We start from the raw sequence: 15,239 nt of genomic DNA on the forward strand, positions 1-15,239 counted from the left end.
ACCTGGTTCTAGTTCCTGGGAAAGGTCCACGTGGATTAGCCACAGATGGACACCTTCCTGACGGCGGCCCTCCAACCCCCTCCGAAGCCTTGAGCTGCTTAGGGATGCAAGGAGATGGCTTTCCCTAAAAAGAATGGACAGGATGTGGGAGAAGTAAGAAGTAAAGCGGATAGTAAATTAAACGTTTGTATAAATTCCATTTGTATAAATTAATACGTGCCAAATACCTCATTAATTAAGCGCACGCACACACGTGCCCACACACGCCCACACACGCAGAGCCTGCCGTGGCTCCTACAGCAAGTGCCTCGGGGAGGGGACCACTCACGGTAGTGAGGCTCCATGTAGCCGTTCCTGGGGTCCATGGCAAACACAGCCCCGCGATAGGGGACAGAGGGTTCGGCCAGGTGGGGCAGGGACCCATGGATCTCCTTCTTGATCAGCGAAGCCCTCTCGTCACTGGATGTCGAAGGTTCCTCACTGATCTTGCCAAGCCCCGGGACGCTCTGCGGCTGCATGGTGACTGCGTTTCTTCTCTCTCTGTGATAGGTCTGTCCAGGACTTTCATCCTCTGAAGAAGGAAGGGAAATGGAAACTCTGTGAGCACTCTGAGCAGCCATCCACTAGGGCCCCCGCAAAAGAAGCCTATTTCTCATTCTTGGCAACTTTGAAAGCTACACCACGACGGGACAGTCTCAAGCCCAAACTGCTTATGAATGAGGGTCCAAGATACAAATCGAAGGAGGAAGGCGAGCAGGAAATGAGCCTATTCACTTGAGATGCAGGGGGTCAGCAAATTCTCATCCCCGGTTTCCAGCCGAATCTGCCAGGGAAGCTCAACGGGGACACTCCAGTATCCCCGCGGGTCCCACATGGAACTGGAAGTTTCGCCAGCCTAAGGCTGTGGATGTCCAGTTTCCCCTGGTCTGAGGAAGCCAGGCCTCCGGGTGATCTAGGAAGAGAGGGACCTCTGTTCCTCGGAAAAGGACCCGTTAGGAAGCGATCCCAAAGTTTTTGTGATTTGGGTTTTTTTTTTTTTAAGTCAGATTTGTGACCCACTGAGAGATTAAACAGAGCCAGACATGGGACAGAAAACCCATTGGTTCCAAGGGATAAAGATGCCAATCATGGAAACCTACAGTGTCCCTTGCAGGACACTGCCTGCTTCAGCCCACAGAGCAGAGCTGAGAGCTAAGACGAAAACGGGGTGAGGCTCTGGGTGTGGAGGGCCTCAGTTACGCTGATCTACATCCATGCTCTGGTGGGCTCCAGACGTCACTTCCAACATGTAAGCAATGGCTTGCTGAAATTCCAGAGCCTTAATACTTCTGCTCCTTTTCATCTGTAAGAACATTCCATCTGTCCACTATGATTCTCTGCCAATGTGATTGGATGACCTTTCTATAATAGCAGATCAAAGAGCCGAGGCATAGAATCAAACTGAACTGGCGATCGGAACCCACAACTAGTGGACCCATTCATCTGTTAGAATCACACACACTCTAAACTACGCCCACACAAGCTCTGTGTTTAATCCACAGACTGTGCTCTGGCAGATAAGTGCTGATGGAAACCAAGCTGTTGGGACCCTGCTTAGACACCTCATTTGAAAGCTGTTTCCTGTTCCTGATCCTAAAAACAAAAACCATATTTGGGTATAAATAATAATACTGTCGTACTATTTAGATGAGCAGATTTTGAACTCATCTAGTCTCAGCACACAAACTTCTCTTCAAAGTATCCCAAAAAGCAGGTATGTCTGGCTGAGAGCCTCTAAAAAACACAGAAGAAGTATGCTTTAGCAGTTTCACAGCTCTTTTGACAAATTCAGAAGAATAGCTATAAATTTGAATGAGTGTGAAAATACAAACTAAAGTAACAACTACTGTTTTGTGATTACTAATAATTTGAACTACCTAAAGCCAGTAGAAACTCATTTTTCTGCCTATGTTTGGGACTTGAAGAAATAAGCAATGTATTTACTTATTTTTTTTTTAGCCTAGCAAATGACTTCCAAAGCTGAATAGGCAATGAGGTATGTTCTGGACTTTACAGTAATTTTGCTGACTACTGCTGGATAACTGTGAAACATTATTCTAGCGTTATTTTGTGCAGATCCTCACCCCAAAACCTTGTAATGATGGGATAAATTATGAGTTTAATCTATCAAGTAACTACTAAAAAAGAAAATGGTGCAATCCCACATTTTCACCCATTGATCTTTACAAAAGCAATTCCAACCATGCTTTTGCTAATTTAAAAACAAACTCAAAAAAAAAAAAAAACCCTACATTTTTATTTTCCCTTCTGACTAATACTTTTAGGCCCTAGGCCACTCTCATACTTCATCAGCAGTAAAGTTGCAGTCTATAGAACGAGGGTTTGCAGGGATGTAAAAGTGATGTAAAAGCAGAAGGGTGTCAAAAACACTTCAAAACTCTTAGTCGGTTTTATAAAAATTCCTATAATGCACAAATGACCAAAGGCATATTTTCCACTAATTTGCGCCTGCACAAATTTCCACTTTCAACCGTATAGCGCTGAGGTGCAAATTCTGTAGAATGGACCTTCATTTGGAAAACCAGAAAGCCCCTATCAAATGGGGCTGTGACACATAATTAGCATTCTCTGGGCAAGATGACTAACCAAGCCCTGCTAATCTGTTCCAGGTTTAAAACAGGATTCCCTTGACTTAATCTTCCTAGAAGAAATTAACTTTTCTTCTCTTAAAACTGCATCCCTATAACAGAGTGAGTTTCTTCGACACGATGCCTTTACGGATGAGCATCTGCATCCAACTTCACGGATCACTGAGTAATTGGCATGGTCTGATCACAGCCCTCCCACCTTCTCCCCACCGGTGGGAGAAGGAAGTCGTGGGGCGGGGTAAGTGGAAATGGGGGGTGACTTTTTAGCTAAAAATTATTTTCTTCATGAGAGTTAACACAACATGTGTGAATATCAAATTATAACAAGAAATCAGTAGAGTTCAAAGATTTAATACTGAAAAAAAGAATGAATTCCCTTAGTAAAGTACAATGCAGGCCAGAATTTTTTTTCACGTGGAAACTTTCATCAGACTGACTTTTACAAGAGTCAATGCTCCCAAGTTTTCACCTACCCTCCCCCTCCAGAAAATTCCAGCAGACGATTATTTCATGAAGTTCATCTCATGTAATGAGTTGATTCTGAGGGGCATTCGGATGAAAACTTGACAGTACACACGCCCCGGAATACAAACAGCTAAGAGGCTTGAAAGCATGCACTCTACAGTGGAAAGGAAAGTTTCCAAGCAATATTCCTGCCTGCTCTTATAAATTTAGCAACCACTTCAGCAAGCCAAAAAGACGAGAGCTGTCTAATCTTGCTCAGTTGAGCTGAGTTGTTCAATAAAGTTTGAGAGTCAGAGCAGACAGGCTACGCCAGGCCAAATTATTGACAGAAACATACTGTCCACCATGGCAACAAGCAGAAGTCGGCTGCAAAAATGTAAGCAAACAGCCCAGTCCTCCAGAAGCATCTGCCAATGGACTTGAACAGCCAAACACAAGGCGACTGTTCATGCCTCTCTCCGTTCAACAGCTGCAAGCTCGGGGGTCACACTGAGACATGCAATTCACTAAAAGCTTCAGGAGAAAATTATTTTCAAAACTGTCATCGGGATCCCACTTGGGACTCCCTTGCCTTCTGTAGATCTGTGCTCCAGGGGAAGTTAAGGAATTCCTAACCCCCTAGGGAGAGCTGCCCCTGCATCTCACTTTAGAAACTGTCCCAGATCTTCCAAGCTCTTCCAAAGGCAACCCACATGGCATGGGACACGCTTAGTGCCATAAACTCTCAAAACTCATAAGTGGCTTCGTGGCCAACACTGCTGAGACCGTTTACAGTGAAGGTTTTAAAGGAAGTAATTGTGTTGCCTGAAGCAGGACTCCACACACACGCCTGTGCTCGCTCACAAACTCTCGGACGATTTCTCCTCGCGACCCAAGAAACAAGTACTCTTTCGCCTCAGACTGGAAAGAACAGTTTCAGAGGATTCTTCGGATGGAAAAGTAAAACCCTGCACTGCATCACTAACTAGGAACACCTCCTGTCCCCCTGACCAAATTAGCAGATGAGGAACTGCCGGGAGGGACACGTGCTCACCTCTGAAATGAACATGGATTTTAAGCTGTCCCCTGAAATCCCGTTTTAAGAGCATCACTCCTCTCTTCCCCCAAGACACAGGAGACACAGAGCAAAAGAGAACAAATACTTACAACTCGTCCCAGGCTCTGGCTAGCTACTTTCTGCAAACTTCTCTTGGTGGGCTTTCTCTAGCGGTGCAGACCCTCGAGGAACGTTCTCGGTGTCTCCCTGCCCCCCTGAGCCTTGGCCCTCTCACTCTCCCAGGCAGTGCTTGCTCCCATTAGAGGAATTAAAAGTGGTTGGAGCCATGCTAAATTTAACAAGCTCATTAGTATTCTTTCTGCGTGCTTCCGAGTGAACTCTCTCTATTCAAGCCGCTCTCTCCAGCAGAAGGGTCAGGCTGGCTAATCATTAAATCAAACTAATGTCACCCTATCACAGTCAGCCCGAGAGAAGGAGGGTTTATTATTTCAGTTTATGCTAAATAAACGGTTTTACAAACGGTCCCCAAGCAAGGTCAACAGCAGCTTCAATTACAAGACAAACTTAACAAGAGTTGCAATAAACCAAGGATCCCGTATTGACTTAAGAACAGGCTCGATGCCACATATGGCCACTAGCAGGGTTGTACAGGAATGCATGCTGGAAAATAAAGGAAAAGGGGGAGCTTCTTTCTATGCCAGAATTCGCCACTGCACAGCGACTGCTCATTCACCTCTCTCCAACCAGCTAGATGCTCAGCTCAATTCACTCCACACAAAGGCTGGAGCCCAGACCTCAATGGACCGAGGGAAACACGATCAGAACTAGGCTCTCTATTGTGACTGAATTTCTTAACATCTTTTCAAAAAGCGGAGAATGCCTTGAGGCTAAAGGAAGAAACAGGCTAATGGTGAATTGGGAATTCAGAGCAAATTTCAGAGCCCTTTCCTCCTAGCTTTTGAGGTTGAAAGCAAGCTCTTTCCTTTCAAGTTTCAAAGTCCTTTTTCCTCCTGCAGTGTCACAGAAGGATTTGAAAAGAAGGTAATTGTGCTCGCAGTCTCCCTGATCAGAGCTTACGTCCTATTTCTGGTATTTCGGAATACTTCTTGCAATAATAGTGCATATAGCTCAATCCCTTAACCGGCCTGCACTCTGCAATTGCTCATTAAATGAACAATTGCGGGTATAAAATGCCTTTTATGTTCAAGGTCTGGATATAAGATAAGCATTCTAGGACTCTAAATTTGGTTTACTAAGGAAACTCTCCATCATTAAATTACAAAACTGAAGTCAGAATATCAGGTTTTCCAAGAAAAGTGGCACTCAGATTTCAGTGAGCCCAAAAGACAGGGCAGCTGGAGAGAGGGACGGAAGCCACAAAATGTTAAGGGCGGGGAGGGGGAAAGACTGCATACTCGAAAAAGATTTCGAGGCGAATGGGATTCGAACGAGAAAATAATATTTCCGTGTTTAATAAGGTCTGCGTTTGTGAAACCTCATCATTTCCAAACGGAACGATATAATCAAGTCGTCTTCAAATGGATTAAAACACAGGGCTGAGGCTCAATGATTAACACGTAGAGGGCTATTCCTGACCCCTCACCAGCAGACGTCGCCCCCTTCCTTAAGAAAATAAATAATCCTTTTCCACTACAGAGCGCTTTATCATTTGTATCATCTCGCTGGATCCTCACCAGAACCCAGTGTTGCAGCAGGACAAGGTGTTAGGTCCAGTTTCCTAATCAGAAACAGGCAGCCACATCCCTGATGAGTAAGTGATCTAAGAGGAATCCCAGCCACGCCTTACTGAGGCCACAAAGTCCTGTTAACAGGACAAGAGGTCTGCTCCCAGGCAGGTTTGGGGAATGATACCTGGAAGTTGTATGCACTCCCAGCCTCCACCCCCATAACCGTCATAAAAGGGGGAAAAAAGTAATTACATTTTGATGCACAGACATTTTCAAACCTTTGATACTCTCCTATTAAGTTTTTATCAGCGTAAGTCTACTCCTGGGAAGCCCCCAGAGGGTCCCAGGGACACATCCATAGGGAGACATCCAACCTCAGGGCCTTAGTACCATGAAGCATCTTATCCCCACAGGCATGAAGACACACACATGCCCTATACAGGCTAAACACACACACACACACACACACACACACACACACACACACACACACACACCCCTTCACACACTGAGGCTCAACCAATGGCATCTGTGTGTTCCTGCAGTGTTTAAAGTGCTCCCACAAGCCTGGGGCCCCATCTTCCTCTTCTGAGCAAGAAACAGAGCATCGTTTTCTGCTTTCCTCCCAGGAAATTGCCCGGCTGTGTTTGGAAGGAGCGTTATTTCATGTTTTCCTATTATACATTGGTTGCATCTTGTCGGCTTTTATTTCTGTGGCTATTTACATTCTGATTTTCTTTGAATAAAAATCAGTGGAACCCAAGTCCTCGCTTCCCTGTTTCAGAATTCTCTCTAAGACTTTGACCAAAGAGAGACCAGACATGAAAGAGAAGAGGCTAAGTACATTCGTAAGCATTGTAGAATTAGGCCAGGAAGTTGGGGGTTGGGGGGAAGTTCCTGTAGTTTTTATAAGCAGAATCTTGCCTCTTTCCATGCTGATTGCAGTGATGCCTAAGCCAGAGGCTGCTCCCTAGAATGTCTTAGAGCTTGGCTTCCAAGGGGAGGAGTAAACAATGCCTTCTCTGAGAACATTTCCAATGCCCTTGGGGTCAGACATCGCCCTTATGCGGCTACACATACATCTCCCATTGACAATGAGTGATGATAGAGGGAGTGGCCCAGATGGATTGGGGAGAGCTCTCCGCTTTGTCTGCAACCTTTAAACCGACGGCAAGGCCTGCAACACGAGCAGGCTGCCGGGGGATGTGAAGCTTTGGAGAAATTCAAGTGGCAACCCTCCCTCAAAGATCATGGGCTCAAGGATTAACGGGCAGCTCTCTCTTCCCACTTTCATCAACCAGGAGATCCCAAGGGGGAAGGAGAGAAAGTACAAAACGCCCTCAATCAGAGTAGTACGAATGCCATAATTGTTTTAACATTTCTAGAGTTCTTTTTGCCAAGGAACAAAACAGAGTCCAGACTGACCCATATCCCACCAGCCCTTCACCAGAAACTATTTGCTCCCAAGTGTAGGCTAGAACTGAACCCAAGGCAATTTCTGGCCTCTCTCCCTACTGCTCAGCTTACAGAGCTCCACCCGTCTTCAAAAGGGGCTCCTGGGATAGAAAGAGTGGAGAGAAAGCAAGATGAGGCTTTAGATAAACTGAAGGGCAAACCTGACATGGCTGTTCCAGGGCAGCGGAGAGCAAGCAGCCTATTGCCTTTTTACAAAGATCATACAATGAGGGCTCCTTGCCATCTGGAAAATCAGGAGCCAGTCACACCATCAGCTTCACATCTGAGGCCTCACCAGGCATGCCCTGTGGCCTATAGGGTTTCCATTCTCTTTCCTTGTGCCTCTCTCTGAACCCTCACCAATCAGAGGTCCACACCCCTGCCCACCTCTGGGAGGACGCTTCTCTGCGTTAATGACGTGAACAGCAAAGAGTCACTGTGACTTGGTCCACCAAACCCAACCTTACTAACCAGCTTTCAAACTTCCAGACAGAAAGCACTAGCCAAGCCCCACCTGTACCTGGGAAGAGAAAGAAAAGACCAAAACAGGCCCCTGAGGGTCCCGGCAGGCTCTCCTATAAAACAGAGGTCTTCCTTGTTTTCCTTGAGCTCGCGAAGACCCTTCCTTGCATTAAGAATTCTAAAATGTCACAAAGCTTCTTCTATTAGCCTGCTATTAGTTGCTAGTCGCTGCTTACACAGAGTGAGTTAATTAGTGACATCAAAGGCAGTACAATAAATTCTCAGGAGGGCCCCAATTTTTTTCCTTCTGCTTAATAGTGCATTTATGCCTATCTGCGAGTAACAGTCTCAGGAACATTTAAGTATTAGAGATTTCTTTGAGAACTTAGTTCGAGTGTCTTTTTTGTTTTTGTTTTTGTTTTGCGGTACGCAGGCCTCTCACTGCTGTGGCCTCTCCTGTTGCGGAGCACAGGCTCCGGACGCACAGGCTCAGCGGCCATGGCTCACGGGCCCAGCCGCTCCGCGGCATGTGGGATCTTCCCGGACCAGGGCACGAACCCGTGTCCCCTGCATCGGCAGGTGGACTCTCAACCACTGTGCCACCAGGGAAGCCCCGATTTAGTGTTTTATAAGCAAAGAATGAAGAGTCCCTCTTCCTTGCTTTGCACCTACAGACCTGAGCAGTTAACTTTCCATAATGACATCTGCAACCCACAGTCATAACAGAAAGAGTGAAATGTCTGTTCACAAGGCTAGAGGGTCCAGGCTGCTGCTGCCAGCTGCATCCTCCAATGGGACCAAGCCTATCGATCGCCCTGGAGATCTACCCCAGCTCCTGTCCAGCAGGAGGACGCAGGACCTGCTCTTCCTTTATTTTTTTTTATTTTTTATTTTTGGCCGCACCAGGCGGCTTGCGGGATCTTAGTTCCCCAACCAGGGATCGAACCCATGCCCCCTGCAGCCGAAGTGCGGAGTCCTAACCACTGGACTTCCAGGGACTTCCTGCTCTTCTTTTAAAGGTAGGCAGGAAAAAAATCTGTGTGTGTGACAGCTTCTTCTGGCCGCACTTTTGAATGGTGGTTCCCAGGTTCACGCCCACCCTGTCCCCGTCCCTAACATCAAAGTCCCATTTCCTAACTTTTCCACCATGTCTTAAATTGCAGGGGTGAGCACAAATTTAACTGGCTTCATCTGGTGTGTTTATGTTGCCTGGTTTTTGTTTTTAGAAGGCGGGGTAATAAGAAAGCCTGAGCATATGGTGGTATTATATTTTTAATAACATTTTAAAGACCATGCTTACTCCATGGGAGGAATCAGACCCTCCAGAGAGTGCATTTAAATATCAAGCGAATATCATTACCGTACTGAAAGGAGCTGGAGGCTCCACCCGCGCTGGGACAAAATTAGGGATGGTGCCAGGGCGCTTGCCTCTGCTGACCCAGCTTCCAGGCAAGGCCAGGGGCTGCCCGGGTCAGGTTTCTAACCACAGAAGCTCCCTCTAGCCACTGCCCACTTTGACCTTAGTTATGAAATGTGCATTCGAGAAATCCAAATGAAAATACCACGTTTTGATTCTTCACGCTTTTACTAGAGAGGTCAGCCTACTTCTAGCTACTTAGCCACAAAGGTCTGCAACTTTGGGAAACACTTTCCAGGAATGGCTCATATACTATGAGTAAAGCAGGAATGGTCACAAAACCTAATCTCCCCCAAAGCCCATGTTCATGGTCACAGCCAAGACAGGATGCTTTGGTACCCCCGCCGTTCTCCCCTCCTCTGACCCACTGGACGGGGCAGACACCAATCACCCACTCTCCTCTGCATGAGACTAGAATCCAGGACACAGTCAGACCTTTCTTCTGCCCTTTTGCTGGCTTTCCAGACACATTCAGGAGAACTTAATGTCCCAACGTCAGGGGAATGCATTTTTATATTCAAGAAGTCCCAATAAAAGCGATTAAGGAAACAAAAGACCAAATTCATCTACATTTCCGAAATACAAGTAATTTTAGTCTCACTCATTCTTCCGACCAATTCAAATCCATTAACCATGTACCAGTGAAATACAGCTAACATTTGCTTACTATGACATAGGGAGGGCTTCACCTGTCTTGCTTACTCTTCACTGTATCCTGATCAGAAAGACACTGCCATTCTGCTCATTGGCCAGATAAGAAATTACGGTACAGAGAAGCTGGGTTACTTACCCAGGTTACACAGACGGTTCACAAGCAGAGCCTGGAGCCCAGGCAGTCAGACTCTAAAGCTCCCACTTAAAGATCTGGCTGTTGGACCTCTCTACTCAGCGTCAAGAAATATAAAATAAATTTGAATTTGAATTCTGATCAATGCCCTAGCATACGTCTGCGAACTTCTCAACCATCCAACTCTGCTGCAGCATAGAAGCCGCCACAGACAAGATATAAACCAATGAACATGGCTGTGTCCCACTGCTTTATTTACGGACACTGAAATCTGAATTTCATGTAATTTTCACATCACATTTAAAAATGTGAAGAGCCATTCTTCACTCGTAGGCTGTACAAAAACAGGTAGCAGACTGGATTCTGCTACACTGCAGACTAACTACTACCCTAAAGGAACTTACACACCTTTGCTAATAAAGCTTGCACCCCAAAACAATGAGGAATATTACAGTAAAATTGCAAAAGCAATAATAGTGGCTGTTAGGGAGGATACAAAGGGATAGTCACTTTCTCACACTATCAAAATATTTCCATAATCGGCTGTATCAAATGACCCCACTTCCAGGATGTATCTTAAGGGAAAAAAATTAGAAAAGAAGACAATGTATATTCAAGGATATTCATCACAGTGTTATTTACAGTAGGGAAAACTCAGTAACAAAATTAAGGTCCACTATCTTATGATAGGATGGAATAGTATATCATTAAATACAGTGCAATCAAGGATTTTAATGAATATAGGAAAGGATTTTACTGAATGCCAAGTACTGCTCTAAAGTGTTACGTGCCAATCCTATGAGGTAAATACTCTTGTGCTTCTCATTATACAGATACAAAAACTGAGGCATATTTATCCAAGAAAACACAGCTAGAAAGAGGCAGAACCTGAGCTGGAATTCAGAGTCAACTGACGCCCTAGACTACCACGCCTCCAAATTTTTTAAGGGAGGAAGACAAATATATAATTATTTCTAAGCAAATTTTTTTAAGTTTAAAAAACGCACCAAGATAGCTGAAAATATTTCTATGGATTATTTTTCCTTTATGTTTCTATATTTCCCAACCACTTTAGACTGCAGATATAGCCGATTTCTTTTACTCTTGGTTTTAATTCTATCTTAGTATGACCTTCACAATAATTCTCTAGAGAAGTCCAAATTAAGTACACATATATTGAAAAATTATCCCACAAGTTTATCTCCTGTAGTCTTGTTTTAAACTACTTCTCCCACCTCTCCAGACTGTAAGTGCCTGCTAGGCTATTTTTACACACATTAATAACACCTTACAATGATGTTGTGATTTATGGAGATGTCAATAAATTCATTTATTTAAAATTATGCGACTTTTTAATTATTTTGTATCTATACATGAGTGCCTTCCAAACAAGTACCAAAAATGCCCTAACATCACTTCCTGCTAAACTTGGGAACTCAGCTTTCACCAGGGCACCCCCTGAAAGGTATAAAGGGAAAGTGCATTAGAAATGATCATTAAACCCTGGCTGTTGCTCATATTCCTGAGCTTGTACTAAAAGCCAGGTCGTGTGCCCAGTGCAAAGGCATTAATCCCATTGGCTGCTTGCCAGTCTAGCAGGTACTCAGTCCTGTCACCCCAGTTATTCAGGTAAGTACCCTGAGGCTTAATAAGTTTAAGCAACCCGCCTCAAGCCATCCTTCAGGTAGGCGCCAGGTCTTCTGGACTTTCTCATCTATTATCAATGATGAGTGACTCCTGCAAAGTGTCTACTATAAAGTCTCTGAAAGCTGAGCGCTGATTTGCTTGTCATTTCCTTATACGTATAGGTGAAGGATCGTCATTGTTAAAATTATTCTACCTCCTCCTATACAAGTTATCAGGAAAGGAGACTTCAGTCTGTAACCAAAGGACCTGTTATCCAGGGTCTCCAGGTTCTGAACAGTTATTTGTGCAAAGGAATGTGTACCACCATCTTCTGGGGTGTTGTGTTGCGGGCTTAGATGCCAGAAGCCGTTGAGTATTTGGTTTGTGTTCAAGTTAACAACAGTGCCAACAGTTAAAGCTGTATGTAGTTTATGGAAAGGGGCATAAGTCAAATGGTTAAAGAAGCATATGGTTTATAGAAAAGAGGGGAAAACTTGAGCTTGGAAGCAGCTTTGCATGGATTATTTACCAACAAATGAAAGGCCGGTCATGAGGCCTCAGAGTATACTTCCCCTCCCACAGGCTGGAAGGGGATGCTGAATAAGTCAATAAAGCCAGGGTCACAGTGAGCTGAGACCCTCTCCCCCAAGAAAGATGATTATCGAATTATAGCAAATTTCAGAAAGTTTTCTTTTTTTTTTTTAATCAAGAACAAAACCAGACTCCTTAAAATGCACTATTAGGAATTGTAACCATTCCTAAAAGTGCCAGATAGATTTCCATCCATGCAATATTCAAACTAGTAGATTTCCATCCATGCAATATTCAAACTAACAAGCGTCTTTTCAATTTCTTTTAATGATGGGGTATGCAATAAAAATACAGCAGTGCTTCGTTTAGCCAAAGGAGCTGAAGCAAAAAGTACCAAAATAAATAAATAATAAACTTACATGGGCCACTTACCAAAAATAAAATCATTTAATTCAACCTTTTACAGGAGGCACGTGCAGCATTCTGAAAGCAAAAAATTCTCATAACACAAACCTCCACTTAAAAATCACTGCCAGGGGCTGGAGCCAGGGCAGGGTGTTATTTCTTTTTCCATTTATTTTTTTAATGTTTGGATATTAATGACATCAACTGCCGTATCATATATATAATAAGGCAACATGGTATAATAAAAGGAGTTAGAAAACCTAGGTCCCAGACTTGCCTCTAGCATTCATGGGTGTGTGACCCTGGGTAACTTAAATTATATCAGATTGTCAGTTGCCTCACTTAACGGGCAGACAATAAAACTTGCCCTGCTTACTTGCCAGGGTTTCCTGAGGGTTAAACAAAATATGAAAAGGATCTTTATAAATTATAGCATTTATGAATGCTGGGTACCAGCACTAATCTCCTCATTATCTGTTTGATAATCATGCAAAGCAGGACAGTGGGATGCAAGTGCCCTGGGTCAGGAGGCGGATGGCTGAGTTGCCAGGACTGATTCTACTGTTACACTGGTTGAACTTCAGGCAAGTCACAGGATTTCTCTGGGCTGTTTCCCCTTATATGAAATGAGCCATCACCAATCACCAGGCTGGAGGTCTTGGGAGAGAATAATCGCTGTTTCACAACCAGAAAGAGGATCCAAGTTAATGACCTATAATTTAACTGGCCATCTCTTTCACCCACTTTTTCAGTGTATCTTGGATCAGGCCCATAATCAACATTTACAAAGTATGCCTGCTTGAAATTTGCATTGAAAATATCAATCTCTTCTCTACTTGGTTCGCTACAATAACTTGAGACACTTGAACCTTCCCAAGAAATACATTTGCTGTTTCTCCATGAACAATACTAAAAATGATCAGGCAAATTCTCTTAGGATGTTGTCGGCAGCTTACACCCACTGACTGTTTCTGCATGGCCTGTGTACTAAGAATGGATTGAACATTTTCAAATAGCTGAAAAAAAAATTCAAAAGAGGAAGAATATTTCATGACACATGAAAAGTATATGAAATTCAAATTTCAGTGTCCATGAATAAACTTTTATGGGAACCCAGCCAGGCTTACTCATTTTCGTATTGTCTATGGCTGCTTTATCCCTATAAGAGCAGAGGGCCCAAAGGGCCCACGCAAATCCTGAAATATTTACTAGCTGGCCCTTTCCAGAAAAAGTGTGCCAGCCCCTGACTTGCCCATCTCAGGACCCCCATCAGTGAAACGATGAAGCACACCTGAGAAATACATACCAAAAATAAGGCAGCACCATTTCAAAGCAATAGTATTGATGCTTCCAGACCTTACGGTGGGTACTAACATCATCCTACTTTACAGATGAAGGAAACAGGCTTAGAGAGATGAACTTCCCCAAAGTCACAAGTCAGTGAGCTGGAGATCAAATTCTAAACCTGACAATTTATATGGTGGGGAAAAGAGGATTTGGGCCTTTCTCATAAACCTTAAGGTAGAAAACATTTCCTGACTTTTCTCGCAGTGTGTTAAGCACTGGGATAAGTAATGAATTTTAAAAATCTGAGATGTGTGTGATTCAAGATCGGTTTCCTTATCCAACTTAGGGTGTGTCTGCAGTTGTTTGAGTTTTGTTCTTTTCAGAACAATCACAAACCAAACAAGTACACGTCGGTCAAAAGTGCCACACTCTCCCTGAAAGCTGAAGGTGACAGAGGTCATTTCCCACACATCAAGCTACTTAATGTGCCTTTTTTAAATACAAGGGAACGTGCCCTCTGCTGAGCCAGATATAATCCCTACTGATCTGTTTTGAAGGCAGGATGACCCAGACTGGCACATATTTCTGCTAATAAGGATGGAGGAGGAACCTGCAAGCATCAAGTTTGGAGATTTCCTGTTCCCACCAAATTGGGAATCTCCCAACCAAAAGGCAAAAGCAAATTCAGTCAGGGTTCCGAGAAAGTGTTTCAGCAACTTGTGTGAGAAATTGCATCCAGGGGGTATAGGGTTGCTTGAGTTGACACAAAGCATGCAAACTGGCCCAGGCCGGCCATTCTCTACACTGGATTCATACAGATGCATCCAGGTCAAGGTGTCCGTGTGTCCCAGCAAAACAGACCAGTAAAAACGAATGGCTGTTGCCCTCGCAGCCATTATGACTGTGATTTTTCTAGACTTGGAACCACCTGAGAAGAGAAACACAGGCCACAGGGTTGGTGCTGTAGACCAATGGACAGTTAAGTCAAGGTCAGGAGGAGGCTATTGGAAAGGAAAAGGAGCTTGCTCAGCTGTTGGGTGTGGGCGTATAGACCAGGCAGACATTCTTGAAGGAGGTTTGGACAAGATCCGGTTTGGGAAAATCTTTGCTGAGTCTCCTCTAATTCAGACTTTCAAAGAGGCTGGTCAACTTCCCTCTAACCCCTCGGGGATGCATTCAACTCAACAGCATAGTATTAACGATGATTCTGAAGCTCCAAAACCTTGCGCCTTGGGGTTTGAAGGCACCTGTATGATTTTTTGTTTATTTCTTTTTGCACTTTTCTTTCTTCTTTCATTCACATCTTGCTGACACAAGTGGAAATTCCTCTTTCTTGGCAGAAAATCTTTACGTTTCCTGCCAAGCCATTCAGATAAAAATTCTTCCATCCTCTTCTCGTTGTCTGGTCCAGTTCTACTAAAGCTCTCAAGAAGGGCTGCAGGAAACAGCAACCAAAACATATAATCCAGGC

General features: G+C 44.2%; 1 protein-coding gene across 1 annotated transcript in view; it reads right to left on the reverse strand.

Annotated features, from left to right (window-relative positions):
- Positions 1-15,239, reverse strand: part of GLI3 (GLI family zinc finger 3) — a gene marked incomplete at its 5' end in the record, with an annotated part of 269,299 nt that overhangs the window by 187,720 nt on the left and 66,340 nt on the right. Inside the window, one exon of the mRNA XM_079711110.1 lies at positions 329-571. Within this exon, the coding sequence (XP_079567236.1) occupies positions 329-571 (243 nt within the window). The remainder of the gene's footprint in view (positions 1-328; positions 572-15,239) is intronic.

Source organism: Hyperoodon ampullatus, assembly GCF_949752795.1.
Source record: "Hyperoodon ampullatus genome assembly, chromosome: 9".
Lineage (NCBI taxonomy): Eukaryota > Metazoa > Chordata > Mammalia > Artiodactyla > Ziphiidae > Hyperoodon > Hyperoodon ampullatus.